The 17,709-nt window shown below is 35.2% G+C and overlaps 1 protein-coding gene and 1 long non-coding RNA gene across 2 annotated transcripts; both read left to right on the forward strand.

Annotated features, from left to right (window-relative positions):
* Window positions 1-591: 591 nt before the first annotated feature.
* LOC148933259 (uncharacterized) lies at window positions 592-2,722 on the forward strand. The gene is made up of 2 exons (XR_016134592.1): window positions 592-833; window positions 2,490-2,722. It is a non-coding gene; the product is annotated as an uncharacterized LOC148933259 (long non-coding RNA).
* A 10,261-nt stretch (window positions 2,723-12,983) lies between these two features.
* Window positions 12,984-15,834, forward strand: LOC125222445 (large ribosomal subunit protein uL3z-like). The gene is made up of 6 exons (XM_048125066.2): window positions 12,984-13,085; window positions 13,454-13,555; window positions 13,835-13,945; window positions 14,224-14,528; window positions 14,680-15,089; window positions 15,388-15,834. Exons 2-6 carry the CDS (start codon window positions 13,471-13,473, stop codon window positions 15,644-15,646), a joined length of 1,170 nt encoding a protein of 389 aa, XP_047981023.1. The 5' UTR covers window positions 12,984-13,085; window positions 13,454-13,470; the 3' UTR covers window positions 15,647-15,834.
* Window positions 15,835-17,709: the final 1,875 nt, after the last annotated feature.

Consider the following 17,709-nt stretch of genomic DNA (forward strand, 5'->3'; position numbering starts at 1 on the left):
GAATGAAGTAAAAATCTACTGGAATGAAGTAAAAACCTACTAGAATGAAGTAATATATTCTGGAACGAAGTTAAATCTTCGTAACATGTTAGTATGACTTATTTACCTTCAGATGAATTAAAATAGGCTCGTGATGAAGGCGAAAATAATTTATAAATTTCTGTATCTTATCCATAAAAAACTAGATCTAAAAGCCCTAATTTGGTAAGGTTCGGTGGTTCGGTCTTTAAGAGTGGATTTGTGGATAATAGGACTATATATATATATATATATATATATATATATATATATATATATATATGGGAGCACTATGGTGACACCATAGTTAGAATGACAACCTAACACCATTATAGGCCGTCCGATCTCTTAATTAGATGGATGAGATTGATTTGTAGGATTAGAGTACGAATTACTTGCCTATTAACAGAATATTGCTTGTATGGGTATATTTGTCATTTGACCATAAATGAAACTGATACAGATTTGAAAATCACGATTAATTTGGATCTGATTGAGAATTACTCTCTCCCACCTTTCGCTCTTCCGCTCTTCCCTAATCTGCAATTAATAGGCACTCTCAATCCAAAAAAACCCTTTCTCTCTCCCCAATTTTGCAATTAATCGGCGCTCTCAATCCAGAAACCCTAGGAAGAAATCGTTTTCCACCAGTTCTCTTCGCCTCCATCCTAGCATTGCAGAAGAAGGAGCATCGCTGCTGAAATCTGTCCAACCTTGCACTCTCATCATTTATGATTGCATCTGGTGGAAGGCGTCGCTATCTTCTTTTCATAGATGCTCCTGTGATGCTCTTGATTGCTGCTCCGACACGATAGGTTGGGTGATTGTGCATGCAATTTTTTGATTTGGTATTGTTGCCGACTATTGGGTAATTGCTTAATGTCGATTGTTGGGTAATTGATGTGTATTAAATTTTCTGGTTTGTTGATGATGGTTGGATAATTGATGTGTATGCAATTTTATGAATCATTATTTTCTTCTAATCGTTAGTAATTGATGAGTATGCATTTTTTTCAATTTGCCATTTCTTTGTATATGCAATTATTTGATCTATGTATGCAATTTTCTGATTCAGCTTATGCGTTAATTGCTTGACGAGAGTGTAGTGAATTGCTTGATTAAACATTATGGATTGCTTTATCTATACTCAGACAAAAAAAGTAGTATTGAATTGCTTCACTGCGATTGATTAAGCTTATGCGGTGGTGAATTGCTCAATTAAAGTTTATGGATTTCTTTAAATAGTAGTGAGTTACTTTACTGTGTTTGATTAATTGCTAGTCTACATAATACAAATTGCTTGCCTAGAATCTAATTCTAAAAACTAAACTGAATTGCTTGTGTAGTGAGTGATAATTGCTTATGTTATCCAATTTGCATGCTTGCTTGCAGATGTCAATATTTCTTTTTCATTTGAAAGTGCTTCCTATGTAGCCGGGAAGATACTGTTTGTTTTGCTATTGGCTTTCCATTTGCTCATGTTTCGTTTTAGCAATAGTTGTTAAGATATGATATGTTGGTTGATGCATTATTGTCCTCATAGGTTTGGAATATTGAAAATTGAGTATAGATCTGTTTGGTACGATTTGTTGTTGATTGTTCCACAATGCGTATTTGACTGCTTAATAAATGGAAAAATGATTGACGGTTTGTGGTGAATCGCTTGATTAAACATTATGGATTCCTTTAACTACACTTAAGCAAAAAATAGTAGTGAATTGCTTCACTGCTTTTGATTAATTGCTTGTCTACATAATATAGATTGCTTGCCTTGAATTTAATATTTTTCAAAAACTAAAATGAATTGCTTGACTAGTGAGTGATAATTGCTTATGTCTTTCAATTTGTGTGCTTGCTCGCATATGTCAATCCTTCTTATTAGACTCCAAAATTCTGTTTGCTTATTGACTATGTTGATTGCTTCTTGTTTATATTGCCCCCTTAATTACTAAGTGCCATAACCAACTGTTGTTGCTTTGCATGTAACGCATTCTAAATTTCATGCTTGCTCCTTTTGGGTTCTTTAATTGATTGATTATTAATCACTTTCTAGATTGCATTTGTATGAATCGGTGTTTGCTTGTAACGCTTTGAAAAGCATTAAGAATTGCTTGTTTTTATTGCATTGTTGCTTGGTTGGTAATAGATGGAGTGCATTTTTGAATTACGGGATGCCGTTGGTGTGGATCCTGCGCCCTAATGACACTTGATTGAGCCTTAGTAATTGCTTTGTTCTGTTTTATTGTTTGCTTGGTGTGCATCAGATACAGTACAAATGTGTAATTCTAGTGAGGTGTGCTTGGTTCACTTATATTTTTTGTTTGGTTGCCAACTGATTTTTTTGGTTGCTTATTAAGGACGGAGTATTTGCTTGTTCTAAAGTTATTATATGCTTTAGATTATTTGCTTTGTTTTATTTGTATTTATTTTGGTAATGCAACACATGACTCAATTATATAATGGTGAGAAAGATGAAGGCAACCGAAGAGGAATGAGAAAGACAATCTGTCGAAGCTCGCAGTCAGACAGAAAATTAGGGTGGATGAAGGAACAATTATGTTTTGAATTCCGAATGATGTTTTTTGACAATGACCACAACTTTATTTTGTTTATGAATTTGTTGGACGAAATCTAGGTACTCAATGAGTTTTGGTATGTTTTACTGTAGATATTACTGGTTTTTGAAGTCAGGGTTACTTTTGTCTTTATCATATTAAGATTAAGAACATTAATGAAACATAATATGATCAATTATTATTATAAGCAAATGGTGCCGAACAGAAACAAATCATCAAACCTAATCAAACGAAATTGTAGTTTCAAAAATCAATTGCGAATATTATTCAAAATCAATCACAAATCGATTTACAATATTGTAAAAGAACATATAACCGACTCTGTAGCAACCAAGTATAAATTTCCATGAAATATGTGATACATTAGTATTTCAAGAGCATTACTATTGCATAAGGAAACAATGAATATAAAAGCAGAAAAAACAATGTAACCAAGCAATCTGGCATCAAAAACTTTGATATGCAATTTCTGAATCAAAGGCAAGCAATAAAACAATTGTAAACAAGCAATTTGATTATTCTTTTTCATCCACCCTCTTGCAATTCCTAGAGTCGTGGGGGCCTCCCCACAGTTCATACACCTACGCAGAGGTTTGTCATTAAACTTAATAGCCTTATATTTTGGCGATACCAAATGACTGACAATTCTGTGTACCAAAACCAGATGCCCGAGCATATGCGTTGTAGAAAGCAGTTGTTTTGTCTACGGTTTTAAATTTCTGACCAACGAATGGTTTGAGGCTGTCGGGGCAATTAAGCACACATGCAACTATATAGCATAAGAAATAAATAGCAATTGCTTAATTATGAAAAGAAAAGGGCATCGTGACTGAAAACACAAATACGAAATGACTGTTACAATAAGCAAAATATAGCACACACACAAGCAACTAGGCAAATATTACTAAGCAATCAACAATACAAAGTAATGATTGACTATTACAGCAAGCAATCACGGAATACATAGTCATGCAATCTATTATCTACTTCTATTTGTAAAATAGAAAAGGAGTATACATGAAGGAAAAACAGTGCTAAGCAATTTCGGAACTACAAAAAAAGCTTTATAACAAATGGTTGCAAGCAATTTGAGATAATCACGGACCAACGACATGTATTATTGTGGTAATATGGTAGGGACATGAAATTCCAGACGCAAAAGCAAGCAATATAGCAAACGTATACCAGCATGAAATATGCAGTCATTGGATATGAATTTCAACTACACGAGTTTCAATTGCACATTCATTTCAATTGCAAATTCAAAAAATTAAAGTGGGGAACAAAAACAATTGTCGATCAAATTGAATCAAGGGAACATACACAGCCAAATTCTTGAAATCAGGGAGATGAATTGCATATTGAATCGATTAAGTTGAATTGCAAAACATATTCACAAAACTCCAGTTCAAATTCCTGATTAAAGATGAACATAATGAAGTTGAAGAATTTATTACATTCTGGAAAATCAACGATTCCATCTATATCAGAACACTCATTCTCCATTGATTGAATGAATTGAAGATTAAATTAATAATTGGAGAGTGAGCGTCAACAATTAAAATCAGCGCAGCCAAAATCTGATTCAAATTATCGTGAATATGTTCCAAAATTGAAGAAAGAGAGAAAAGGAAAATCACGTGAATTATGCTGGGAGAGAAACAGATGGAATTGTGTTTCCATCTCTGCCCTCCACCGTTATTTTCTGAGTTTTTTTTATAAATGAAAATCTGCCACATGTCAATCTAAGAATGCATCCGCTCTTATATCTAACGGTATGCATTGGTGGTACAGTGTCACCCAAAATAGCATTGTCATTTTAGCATTCCTCTCTCTCTCTCTCTCTCTCTCTCTCTCTCTATATATATATATATATATATCGACGTGAAGGCTTCCGCACCCACAACTCTTCAATTAAATCCTTTTGGAGTCGAATATGAGCATCCACTTGGCACATGTTGGTATGTGCCTTGAGGCGGTCAGCTTCATCGTGAGGTACCCCCATTCGTACGTTGGGGGTGGCCACGCCGTGGCTTGGACCGGCTGCATGAGCATTGTCATTGGCCCAACTAGTCAGTTGTACACCTTCATCTTCGACTATCATGTTGTGCATGATAATACAGGCGTACATTATATCAGCAATGCAGTCGACATACCACAAACGCGTTGGACCCCTAACTGCCGCCCATCGAGACTGGAACACACCAAATGTCCGCTCCACGTCCTTGCGCGCCGACTCCTGTCGTTCCGCAAAGTAGGCCTTCCTTTCATCAGCTGCGCATCTGATCGTCTTCACAAAAACGGGCCACCTAGGGTATATCTCATCCGCCAAGTAGTAGCCAATATTAGGGGTGTCGAAACGGGTACCCGCACCCGATTTCACGGGTACCCGAACCCGAAAAATCTCATTTTTACTACCCGATACCCGACCCGCAAAGCATTGCGGGTATCCCGATACCCGCATCGGGTAACCCGCACCCGCAATCACGGGTACCCGAACCCACAGGTGTGATTGATATTTGATTCACTGAATGCACATCTGCCAATATTTATACGTTGGTTAGGGACTATTCTATTATGTATACTTGGGCTAGTTTGAAAAAGCTTATTAATATTAATATTAATATTTTAAAACTTTGTGAATAAGCTTATTAATATTTTGACATGGCTCATGTATTTATTTATACATTCTGAGATTAGCATGCCAAAATCCAAGACACTCAAATTAAACTAAAGAAAATCTAGTTTGTCAAATTACACTGATTAATATAAATATGAAATAGGCACTAAATAAGAAGAAAAGCCTTCAATTATAACTGATAAAAGTTAAATATATATGAAATAGGTACTAAATAAGAAGAAAAACCTTCAATTATAACTGATAAAAGTTAAATATTAAGTCTTCTAACTGATGTAATGTCTCAAAAATATTTAATAAATATTTTGGAAAATATACTATCTTTGATTTTATTTTACAGTCTTAATGTTAATTACGCCTTCAATTACATCTTTTTCTAGTTTAAGTCTAACAATTTGTATAAAATCTTTTTATTGTTGTTTCGTTATAGTATTAAAAATTAACCATAAAAGTTTACCTTTGGTTGAACAAGTTGTCCAAAATTAAATTTCATCTTAACTCAAATTGATATGGTATTTTGATTAATAGAAGTGGTGTGGTGGCTGACCAAGTTATCCCACAATGAAAGAGAGGTAAATGATAGATGACTTATGTTGTATAAATATAGGATAAATCCTACTTTCCCTAAATCTGAGTCATGTTGTATAAATAAACGATAAATCCTATTTTCCCTAAATCTGATTCGGGTATTTATTCAGGCATTCGGGTGTACCCGATCGGGTATCGGGTATACCCGATACCCGACATTCTAAAAATTTACTACCCGATCCCGACCCCGACCTCGATTTTTGCGGGTATTGGGTACCCGATACCCGCCGGGTATCGGGTCGGGATTCGAAATACCCGTTACCCGCTACCCATTTCGTCACCCCTAGCCCATATCATGCTGGTTACCGTTGGCGACAGCCCATATCATGCTGGTTACCGTTGGCGACAAAACTGATGACCGGACCGACGCCCTGGCACTGCTCGTTGAAAAGGGGCGACAAGTTGAGGACGTGCGGTCGTTGTTCGACCCGGCTACCCCAAAATATGCATGCTAAATCCACAGCTAGTAATCAGCTACGGCCTCGAGGATCATCATGGGATTCTTTCCCTTGTAGCCGGTCGTGTAGAACCCTTTCCAGGCGGTGGGACAGTTCTGCCACTCCCAATGCATACAATCTATAATGCCCAACATCCCCGGGAACCCATGCTTCTCCTCGTGCATCTGCATCAGATCCTGGGAGTTTTCGGGGGTAGGGCTTCGAAGATACTAGTCACGGAATATTTCAATGACGCCTTGACAGAAAAACTTCAGACAATCCAGGGCAGTCGTCTCACCGATGTGAAGGTACTCGTCCCACATGTCTGCCGAGCCTCCGTAGGCCAACTGCCTGATTGCCGCAGTGCACTTCTGTATAAGTGTGTGGCCGGGTCTGCCAGCCGCATCGTACCTGAACCGGAAACACAGATATCGACGCTCTAAAGCGTCAACGATACGCAGGAGCAGTGGCCTACTCATCCTAAAACGCCGCCTGAAATGGTTGGCCCCAAACTGCGACTCCGGAGCGAAGTAGTCGTCATATAGCCGCTGATGTGCAGCGATGTGATCCCGATCAACCACATTTCGGCAGTGGACAATGGGTCGAGGTACCGCCGACTGTTGCGGCTGCAAGGCCCTTTGTATCGGCCGATTTATCTCACGGGGCGTATAGGCCGCCAACTCTTCGTTAAATCGCCGGTTGAACTCTTCCTCAGCATCCCCACCACTACCACCACCACTACCACCCACGCCGCTGCCACTCGCATCACTCATTTCGCGATATTGCTCTTGTACAGGAATTATGAGAGAGAAAAAACTCGTTAAAACAAGTGGTGCGAATGAAAATATCGTGCAGATCGCGTATATATAGAGTTTCGGAAATTAAAAAAAATTGGCGCTGGCCGATTGGGAGCCTACAAACGCGGCCAGTGGATCGGCTAGCCCATCGGTCAGCGCTCGAAAATCGGCGTAGGTTAGCCGATCGGCTCGCCGAAACGTTGCTGGCCGGTTGCAATGGTCAGCTAGAGGATCGGCCAGTGCCCGAAAATCGGCTACCCGACCCGCTAGCCGCCATTGGAGATGCTCTTAATTAGTGGTATTAACTTTTCGGAAGATTTCATTTTGAGTTCTTGATCGAAACATTGAAGAAATAAAATGAACTAAATGATATTTTTAGTTTTAGATTTCAACTTCAAAAGTTCGGTATGGTTAATTTTTTATACCAATAACATATCGTTATTGCGGTATACCGCACTTTTATGGTATACCATAATACGGTTATACATAAAAATATCTATTTTATACACAAAATATTTAAAAGTAGGATTTTCGGAGATTTCTTCTTTATTTTTATTTTATATACAAATATATTAAATATAATGCAATATTTATATAATATTTCAACATGTACCATTTTTCGGTATGCACCGAACGGTATACCACATTACACCGTGGTATAGGAAAATTGATATTGTTACCATACCAAAAGATTTCGGTACGGTATCATACTGTATCGAAAATTGCAGTATATCGAGAAACTAGTATTTTCAGTACTTTTTCGGTACGATAAATGTGGTATTTCAGTATTTTTTTCTCATAGCTTGATTTAACTTAGTGTTGCTTTCTTGCATAGTTAAACTTATTTCAAACAGTGAAGTTCAGTTTTACTCCCTCCGTCCCCGAATAAGAGTCTCGTTTTTCCATTTTAGTCCGTCCACGAATAAGAGTCCCGATTCATAGTTACCATAAATGGTAAAGAGACCCCACATTCCACTAACTCATTCCACTCACATATCATTTAAAACTAATATATACAAGTGGGACTCTTATTCCACTAACTTTCTTCCACCCACTTTTCTTTACATTCTTAAAACCCACACCATTTATAAATGAGACTCTTAATCATGGACGAATGGAGTAGCTTTTAATATTGCCAGTGTTAAAAAGTACTACTACTAGTACTTGGAAAAAAGGAAGGGGAGATGCTTTAAGGTGAAAAATGTTATACTCATATCATACCAAAATGACAATATGATATGACACGCCATACTAATAAAATTGTGATAAATGGAACCATTTAAGATATCACTTACAACTAAATAAACTATAAAAGTAAATTATGAAATTATAAGAAATTTGTTTATTCCATTATTCCATATATGATAGATGGATCATACATGACGCATGAGGAGCTCCATCTTTTCAGAATTTTAATTTAATTGATACAACATATTTACGCATATATGTACAGAGTCCTATTAACCACAAATCCACCCTTAAAAACCGAACTAGAGACCAAACTAGGGCCACTCATTTTTCTCAATCTTATGGTTATGATTAATTTACAATTAATTTGATATTTTATTAAATAAAAACATTTTTTTTTTAATTTTTTAGATTTTTTAATTTTATTTTTTTAATTTTTTTTATAGTTTTTTTTTAAAAAAAATTTATATTTTTTTAATTTTTTAAAAAAAAATTAATTTTTTAAATTTTTTAAATTTTATTTTTACTTTTTTTTATTTTTTTTATTCAATAAAAACTTGTTGGAGTAATAATGAACTATATTCACTACATAATGAACTAAATGAATATATGTTATGAACTTATTACTTCATTCAGTCGTGCTATTACTTCATTCCGTTAGTTTATTACTTCATTTATTCATGTTATTACTTCATTCTATTAGTTTATTACTTTATTCCGTAAGTTTATTACTTCATTCAGTCATGCTAGTACTTCATTCTATTAGTTTATTACTTCATTCGGTCATGCTATTACTTCATTCCATTAGTTTATTACTTCATAATGTGTTATGACATAATTATCTTTAAGTTGGGTTTAGGGTTATTACTTCATTCCGTTAGTTTATTACTTCATTCAGTCATGTTATTGTTATGAGCTTATTACTTCATTCAGTCGTGCTATTACTTCATTCCGTTAGTTTATTACTTCATTTATTCATGATATTACTTCATTCTGTTAGTTTATTACATCATTCCGTTAGTTTATTACTTCATTCAGTCATGTTATTACTTCATTCCATTAGTTTATTACTTCATAATGTGTTATGACATAATTATCTTTCAGTTGGGTTTAGGGTTATTACTTCATTACGTTAGTTTATCACTTCATTCAATCATGTTATTACTTCATTCTATTAGTTTAGTACTTCATTCCGTTAGTTTATTACTTCATTCAGTCATGCTATTACTTCATTATTTTAGTTTATTACTTCATTCAGTTATGTTATTACTTCATTTCATTAGTTTACTACTTCATTTCATTAGTTTATTACTTCATAATGTGTTATGACATAATTATCTTTCAGTTGAAGTAAATTCAGTATATAATGAATGCGAAAAATTACTTCATAACATACATTCATTTAGTTCATTATGTAGTGAATATAGTTCATTATTTACTCCAGCAAGTTTTTATCGAATAAAAAAAAATTAAAAAAATAAATAAATTAAAAACGTTTTTATTTAATAAAATATTAAATTAATTCCAAATTAATCATAATCATAATATAAAGAAAAATAAGTGGCCCAAATTTAGTCTCTAGTTCGGTCTTTAAGAAGAGTTCGACATTGATCACAACTCTATATATACATGCATGTTCATTATAATTTTAATTAAATGACTATTTCCTGCAACAAATCTATTATAGTACTCCATATTTTATGAAGTTTTAACATGATACATTATATGATTTAAGTAATGAAATTTAGGTCATCTTATTATTATTAACTATTTATATATCTTAACATAACAAATTTCCATTTATATAGTTAATGAGCAATACTAAAATAAAAAAAGAATTACATTATATAATTATTCATATAGACGATTTAATTTTTGGCATTCAATGCTAATAAAATTTAATTATTATTTTTTAATTGTGTAGATTTTGGTATATATGTATCCAAAAAGATTCTTCAAATCTTAAATGGGGTGCAATATTATTTTAACACTCACTTGACTTTTTGATGATTATTCATTTTATTATCAATTGTGTGTGTATATCTATATATTTTATGAGTATATATGATTTTTCAAATTGGCATAGTTTCCATAATTTACAATAATACTTTTTTTTAGAAATAATAAATGTATTTCCATAATTTATGTATCTAGTTGAAATGTAGAGGGAAGTGAGAGTTTATAAGTTTTCACATGTCAAAATTTTATCAGTATGACGTACCAAGTCATATTGCCACTTTAGTATGACATGACTAGAAAATTTTTTCTCAGCTCTAAGGGGGTGAGTGATTCATTAATACTTCCTCCGCCCGTCATTAGAAGCTTTATTTCTTGGAGCACAATTTAAGAAATGTTAAAAAATGTGGATGGAAAAAAGTTAGTGGAATATATGTCTCACTTATATATATATATATTAGTTTTAAATGCAACGTGAGTGAAATGAGTTAGTGAAATGTGAGACTATATTACCATTTATGGTAAAAGTGAACCGTGACTCCTATTCGCGGACAGAGGGAGTAACACTCATGTCCCTGAAAAGTATAAACATTTAGTTCGGTACAAGTTCTAATATATAATTTATTAAGTAAAAGATAGATAAAAGATAGCGTAAGTAGTGTAAGTATAAGTTGTAAATAAAATGATTTGTAGGGTATTGTTTTATTTGACTATTATTTCTGAAGAGTCTTAGAAGTGCAGTGCAGGTTTGTGTTCTCACTCGATCTAACAGGTCCAGAGGATTCGACTAGACTTCAGAGGCTAGAAGATCATGAAACTATCAGACAGGGGTCGTTGGATGCACTCTATTTCTTCAAAACCTCAACCCACTATACTACAACTTAGCACATGGAAGTAAAGGATCGATCCCACGAGGACGAATGTGTTACGAAACTGCATTTGAGGATGTTCTGGGAATAGAGGGGTTGGCTGCTTCCACGCAATTTTGTGGGTCGAGAACTTAAAACTACTGGGTCTGAGAGATAGGAAAAACTTTACTCTACCTACTGGGTCTAAGAAATGAGAACGTACGGAACATGCATGACTTAGAGAAATGAGATATTTTAAAGTTCTAAGACAACTGGAGTTAACTTAACCAGACGGACTTTCCTAATTTGGACAAACAAGTATAAAGCGAAAAGTGGGGACAAGTTTCCTTAAACTACCAGGGTCTGGAAAAGCATGCAGAAAAGTAAAAAAAAAAGACAATGCAGATCGTACTGACAGGGCCAAGGGGACATGCAGAAAAAGCAAAGTACATGTACATAAAGTACTGACAAAAGCAGACCTGGTTCTAACTACCAACAACTTCATCTTCTTCGGGAATCAAACGAGAATAGCAGATAAAACAGAGTATTAAACACCATGAAAACATAGCAAACTTCATATCTAAACTTAAAACGATAAATTAAAGCCTAAACTAACAGATCTACGCTACTGGACCTAAAGGATGCAGAAACAGAAAGTAAATAGCCATAATCATGCACAACGTAAACAGCAAACACCAGATATGCGAAACTCCAACTCAAATACACCACGATTCAACAAATCCAGACATCTCTATACGCAAATCCACAACCTCCATCAACAAACCAACAGATCTCGGCTCCAAACATCCAACAATAAACAAGAACGAAAGTAAAAAGGCAATAAACAAACATCAACTCATCGAGATCCAACAAAAACCAACATAAACTTCCATAATAACGAGAAATAGGTTCGAATCTAGTAGATCAAAGCAAAAACTAGAGTTGTGAAACTTAAAAACCAACAAGTACTTGAAACCGAAAGCAAACTAAACAAAGCAAAGTAAATATTGTTTCTTCGCCTTCACGGGGCGGTATTACACAGCAGCAAAACGACGATGAGAACCACGGTGGCCAGGATCACTCCATCTCCAAGTGCGCAGCAAGTGAAATGAGAACTTTGAAGTGTGGAACTAAGGAATGGAACGAGAGCTTCTGCTAAAAGTGAGTGTAGAAGTGGTTGTCTTGTTCTTCAAGGTTGAGCTCTTTATATATGTGAGGCTCTGATCCCTAGGGTATCCCTCTGGTAATTAGACGCTTGCCCTTGAATAAGACTCTTTAAAATAATCTGCTCTTGCTCCATTCTGCTCCTATCGCCAACTTTTAATTCTCCCAGGTCCGAACGACGACTTTTGATTTTTACTTCAATTCCATCTCTTTTGCATCTGCCAGGTCAGATAACAGCAACTCCTAGGTCCGGCAGATTTACTACGCACCTGAACTCATAAACACAGATTAACGCCCCAAATGCACAGAATTTTAACCCAAAACCAATGTATGAAACGAGCCTTATCAATTTCAAACTTAGAAATTCCATACTTCCTCCGTTTTCAAAGAATATGCATTTTGGATTCGGCATTAGCATTAATACAAAATTAATAAAGTAAGAGAAAGGTAGAGAGAAAAAAAAAATTAAAATATTATTAGTAGAGAATGAGTTTTACCTTATTAGAGAGAAAATAATTACTAAAATTGGAAAGTGCATATTCTTATGGGATGAACTAAAAAGAAATGAGTGTATATTTTTATGGAATGGAGGGAGTAGTAATTTTCAAGTATGGACTAAAGAAAATAGTTCATACAAATATGTGATTAAACTATTGAAACATAAAATATTTCGAAAATAGAAAAAAACCTATTGTGTTGACAAAATAATTGAAAATATGAGTAATTTATAGCTGGCCGAGAATCGAATGGCCCAAGCCCAACAACTCTTAGCGCACAGTTTGCAACATAGCGTGCCTATAAATGGAGAGAGCCCAGCGAAAATTAGGGTTTTAGCTCAGGGGTGAGGCCTCATTCTCCATCGCAGCTGCACTCAGGTATGCTTCTCTCTCATGCTTCCGTCCCCTTCCAAGTGATTTACAGCTTCATTTCGCTTCTGCTTTTATGGATTTGACGCAGATTTTTACTATTCAGTTTTACGTCCTATAAAAAATGAAAAAGAACGTGTTTTTAAATCATTTGAAGAGCAGTTCAATCTGAAGTGTGTACCCTATTTCTGTTTTTTCGAGAGTTTTGAATTGAATCCCAATGCTTATTTGTCGGAAGAAAACAGGAAGATTTAAATTCAACAAAAATTTATAAATTGAGCATACATGGCTCTAAATGCTCTAACTTAATTTAAGCTGCTTCAGTTATCTGAACAATCTATATGGTTTCAATAATTTGTATCGAATCTTTGTTTCAGATTAAAGGAGGCGAAAAATGTCGCACAGGAAGTTTGAGCACCCAAGGCACGGCTCCCTCGGTTTCTTGCCAAGGAAGCGGGCTGCTCGCCACAAGGGAAAGGGTATGTCATTTGTTATCTTTATCTGTCATTCACTTGCAAAGCATTTCGTGTAAATGTCGATAACGTGTGATAAGATGAATTTTGATTGAAAATAGCCAAATGTATAACATTAGGCACTTCAAATATGTCTCACCCTTTTCCTGTTGGTGATCTATGTGTTCATTGTCTATTGCATCCATTTTCACCTCTATATTCTCTAACTTGTTATATGTTGATTCTTTAACTATTCTGTCCTTGGCAAATGTCTCATTTTCTTTGAATTTTTGTTGAAAATTGCAGTGAAGGCTTTCCCTAAGGATGACCCAACCAAGCCTTGTAGGCTAACTGCCTTCTTGGGGTACAAGGCTGGAATGACCCACATTGTCCGAGATGTGGAGAAACCTGGATCAAGTACATTCACTGTCCACTCAGATTTCATTTTATTGAATTTTATTTCCTACAAAATTAGCTTTTTGATTATATATAATTTGATTGTCATGTGCTGTAGACTACTCGGTTATAATTGCATTGTTTTCTTTTAATTGATTAATTAACAACCTAATATTAATATGAGGAAATTAAAATGAACCATGCATCGGGTGTAAAGCTAGTTTGGTATTACCTCCCTGATCATGTTTATCAGTTCTTATGTAGTTTATGTTTTGAATAATTTGAGAATGATTACGCAGAGCTTCACAAGAAGGAAACATGTGAGGCTGTTACCATCATTGAAACACCACCCATGGTTATTGTTGGAGTTGTTGGGTATGTTAAGACTCCACGTGGTCTTCGCTGCTTGAACACAGTATGGGCTCAGCATCTCAGTGAGGAGATTAGGAGGAGGTTCTACAAGAACTGGTGCAAGTCCAAGAAGAAGGCCTTTTCCAAGTATTCAAAGAAATTGGAGACTGATGAAGGAAAGAAGGACATCCAGTCACAGCTGGAGAAACTGAAGAAATACTCTTGTGTCATCCGTGTCTTGGCTCACACCCAAGTCAGTGTCTTGAGCTACTTCCACTCATGAAATTTAATTGGGTCTTTTGTTTGAACAGGATCCTGATGATTATTTTATCTTGTATTAAAAAAAATCTATACATTTTGTCCATTGTGGTTGTGCTGATTGCCAATATTCTCAAATTTTGCAGATTAGGAAGATGAAGGGGCTAAAACAAAAGAAGGCACACTTGATGGAGATTCAAGTTAATGGTGGAACTATTGCTCAGAAGGTTGACTTTGCTTATGGCTTCTTCGAGAAGCAGGTCCCTGTGGATGCTGTATTCCAGAAGGATGAAATGCTTGACATCATAGGTGTGACTAAGGGTAAGGGATATGAAGGTGTTGTTACTCGTTGGGGTGTCACACGCCTTCCCCGCAAAACCCATAGGGGTCTTCGTAAGGTGGCTTGTATTGGTGCTTGGCATCCTGCTAGAGTTTCCTTTACTGTTGCCAGGGCTGGTCAGAATGGGTACCATCACCGTACAGAATTGAACAAGAAGGTCTACAAGCTTGGTAAGGCAGGAACTGAAGAGCACACTGCCAGTACTGAGTATGACAGGTAATTCTCAATGCATTATTTTATCTGATAACTATTGTTTGTTTTGCTGTGTGTAACTTATTTATTTTCCTTTTTTGGCTTCTATTTTCATTGAGTTTGTGATTCATTGTTGGTCTTGGAGATGATAAATATGTTTTGAAATTTGTTAATAACATTCCTGAAAAAAGAGAATGTGATTTGGATGAATATGATTAAGTACTAATCATGCTAAAATGTTATAAGGTGTTTACTTGAATAAAATTCCAGTTGGTTTTTCTATTTAGCTAACTATCCTTTGTACAAAACTGGAACTATGCAGGACTGAGAAAGACGTTACACCTATGGGTGGTTTCCCTCACTATGGTGTTGTGAAGGATGATTACCTGATGATCAAGGGTGGGGTTGTTGGACCCAAGAAAAGGGTTGTCACCCTTCGTCAATCTCTCCTGAAACAGACTTCTCGTGTTGCTCTGGAAGACATCAAGCTTAAGTTTATTGACACCTCGTCCAAGTTTGGACATGGGCGATTCCAGACAACCTCAGAGAAGCAGAAGTATTACAACCGAGTGAAGGCCTGAGCAGTGTCTTGGCATCTGAGATATTAGTTTTTTTATCAGACAGTTTTGCAGAAGAATATCCATAATTGTCTTAATTTGCATCATGCTATGTTCTTTTCAAAATTCTGATTTGCCACATTGTTTTAATCTAAAATCTGCGCAAGGGATATTTGGCCTTGGATTTTTATATAAATTTGTTATTTTAGTCACTCTTGTTTTCATATATACACTGCTGCTAATATCGTGCCTAGCATAATTTCACATAGTCTAAGCAGGGATATTAAAATATTAAAAGAGAAGCATAGTAGTATCATTTTCATAACTACCTGTGATACTCAATCGGAAAATGAATTGATAGTCTCGAGCTGCAGTTTGGTTAGAGCAATGGTGAGGTCTTTTGCTTGGTCCATGGCGTCTCTAGCTGCGGACAATGCTTCTTCCAGATATTGATTGATAAAGTAATAAGAGCAAATATGATGTAGAATGCGGTCGTGCCTCTCTGTGTAAATCGTTAGCCTATCTTGTGCTTGTTTCAATGCTTGACTTATAATCTTCAACTTGTATGCCTTCATTTTTCTGATTTGCATTTTCTTGATTTCCGGAAACACAATAAACAAGGAGGCCGAAGCTGCTAAGATGTTGAGAATCATTGTATTGCTTTGTTTTTGGCATTCGAGCTGAGGAAATTTAAGAAAGTTTCCTGTGTATTCTTGGCTTCATCACTGGGGAAATTTTTACTATAAAAGAGGGTGTTGCTTGATTAGTGGTGAAAGAATTTAAAAATAAGCACATGTTGGTGGAGTTGTAATGTTTGATGTCATTCTATCAGAAATAAATGATGAAAAAAATCCAACGTCGTTGCTGCACAAATTTGGGAAAAATTAGAAGTACGAGATACCCAAGTAGTAGTAGATGGTAAAAATTAGCAGTGTGCGAGTTAACCTCGAGAGTAAAGGTATAATGCATAAACTAGTGTGAGAAATGAGATTAGCTTTTTTATGGTGTGTTTTAATTCATGCTTTGTTTGGTTTTGAATATAATAAACTACTTGTATATTCTCGTGACTATCTTCTGGATAGCGGACCTTAATTCTAGACTATATGTATCTAGAATATGCGCTTTATCCTCGATCTAATGTGGGCATGTTAATGTGGATTCACCAAACATTGTAATTTATATATGTACTACTCCGGGCTGTGAATCTGTGATCAACATCAAACCAATCTTAAACGCTAAACGTCAAACAACATCATTATAAGATAAATCGGAATTCATTAAATTAATAACAAACTTATAATGAACACCGGATTTTTAAATTAAGTAAGAGGATATCATTGTTTATAATTCTGTGAATTCTCTATAAGAGCATCCCCATCCATGCTCTTGCCAAAGAGCATGGATGTGGGCCTGAACCCACTTTTATTCATTTTTAACTTTCTGCTCTTTGGCAAGAGCACAACACCCACACATTCATGCTCTTCCGCAAGGACATGCTCAAGGCTCCCACCATTCTATTATTCAATTTAAATAAAAACATTTCCATAATATTAAAATGCATTAAAAATACCCAAAATACTATTACTAATTACTAAAAATTTAAAAGTTACATAATTAAAATCCTAAAAAATAAAATTTTCATAAATAAAGTCCCAAAAATTAAAAGTTACATAATTTAAATCCTAAAAATTAAAAATTGCATATTCATAAAATTAAAAAAAAAAACCTATTTGATGTGAAAAATGGATGAAGAATGTGTGTATTTATAAATAATTTTGGGATTAAATGAATTTATAAAAAAATTCAAAAAAAATTCAAAATAAACGGTAATAAAACGGCTATATTTTTGGGAATCCGAAAATATATATATTTTTTAATTTTTGGTATTATTTTCAATTTTTTATTAAATAAAATGTCAACGGCAATGCCGTTGGCCAATAGAAACACGTCACGTCGCCCTACTGGCCAGCGGCACGAACGTGCTCGATGCATTGAGCAGAGCCGTGCCGTCGGCAAGAGCATAGCAGCGGACAGGAGCATGCCTTGCCAACGGCACAGACGTCGTCCTTCCCCACAAGCACCTATAC

This window comes from Salvia hispanica, chromosome 1 (genome assembly GCF_029641045.1).
Source record: "Salvia hispanica isolate PSC_SH4W2 chromosome 1, Shi_PSC_v1, whole genome shotgun sequence".
NCBI lineage: Eukaryota > Viridiplantae > Streptophyta > Magnoliopsida > Lamiales > Lamiaceae > Salvia > Salvia hispanica.

Coding starts and splice junctions, on each gene's coding strand:
- LOC125222445 (XM_048125066.2), top strand. CDS start 13,471: ATGTCGCACAGGAAGTTTGAGCACCCAAGGCACGGCTCCCTCGGTTTC. Junction 13,946..14,223: donor TGTGGAGAAACCTGGATCAA/GTACATTCACTG, acceptor ATGATTACGCAG/AGCTTCACAAGAAGGAAACA. Junction 14,529..14,679: donor GTGTCTTGGCTCACACCCAA/GTCAGTGTCTTG, acceptor CAAATTTTGCAG/ATTAGGAAGATGAAGGGGCT.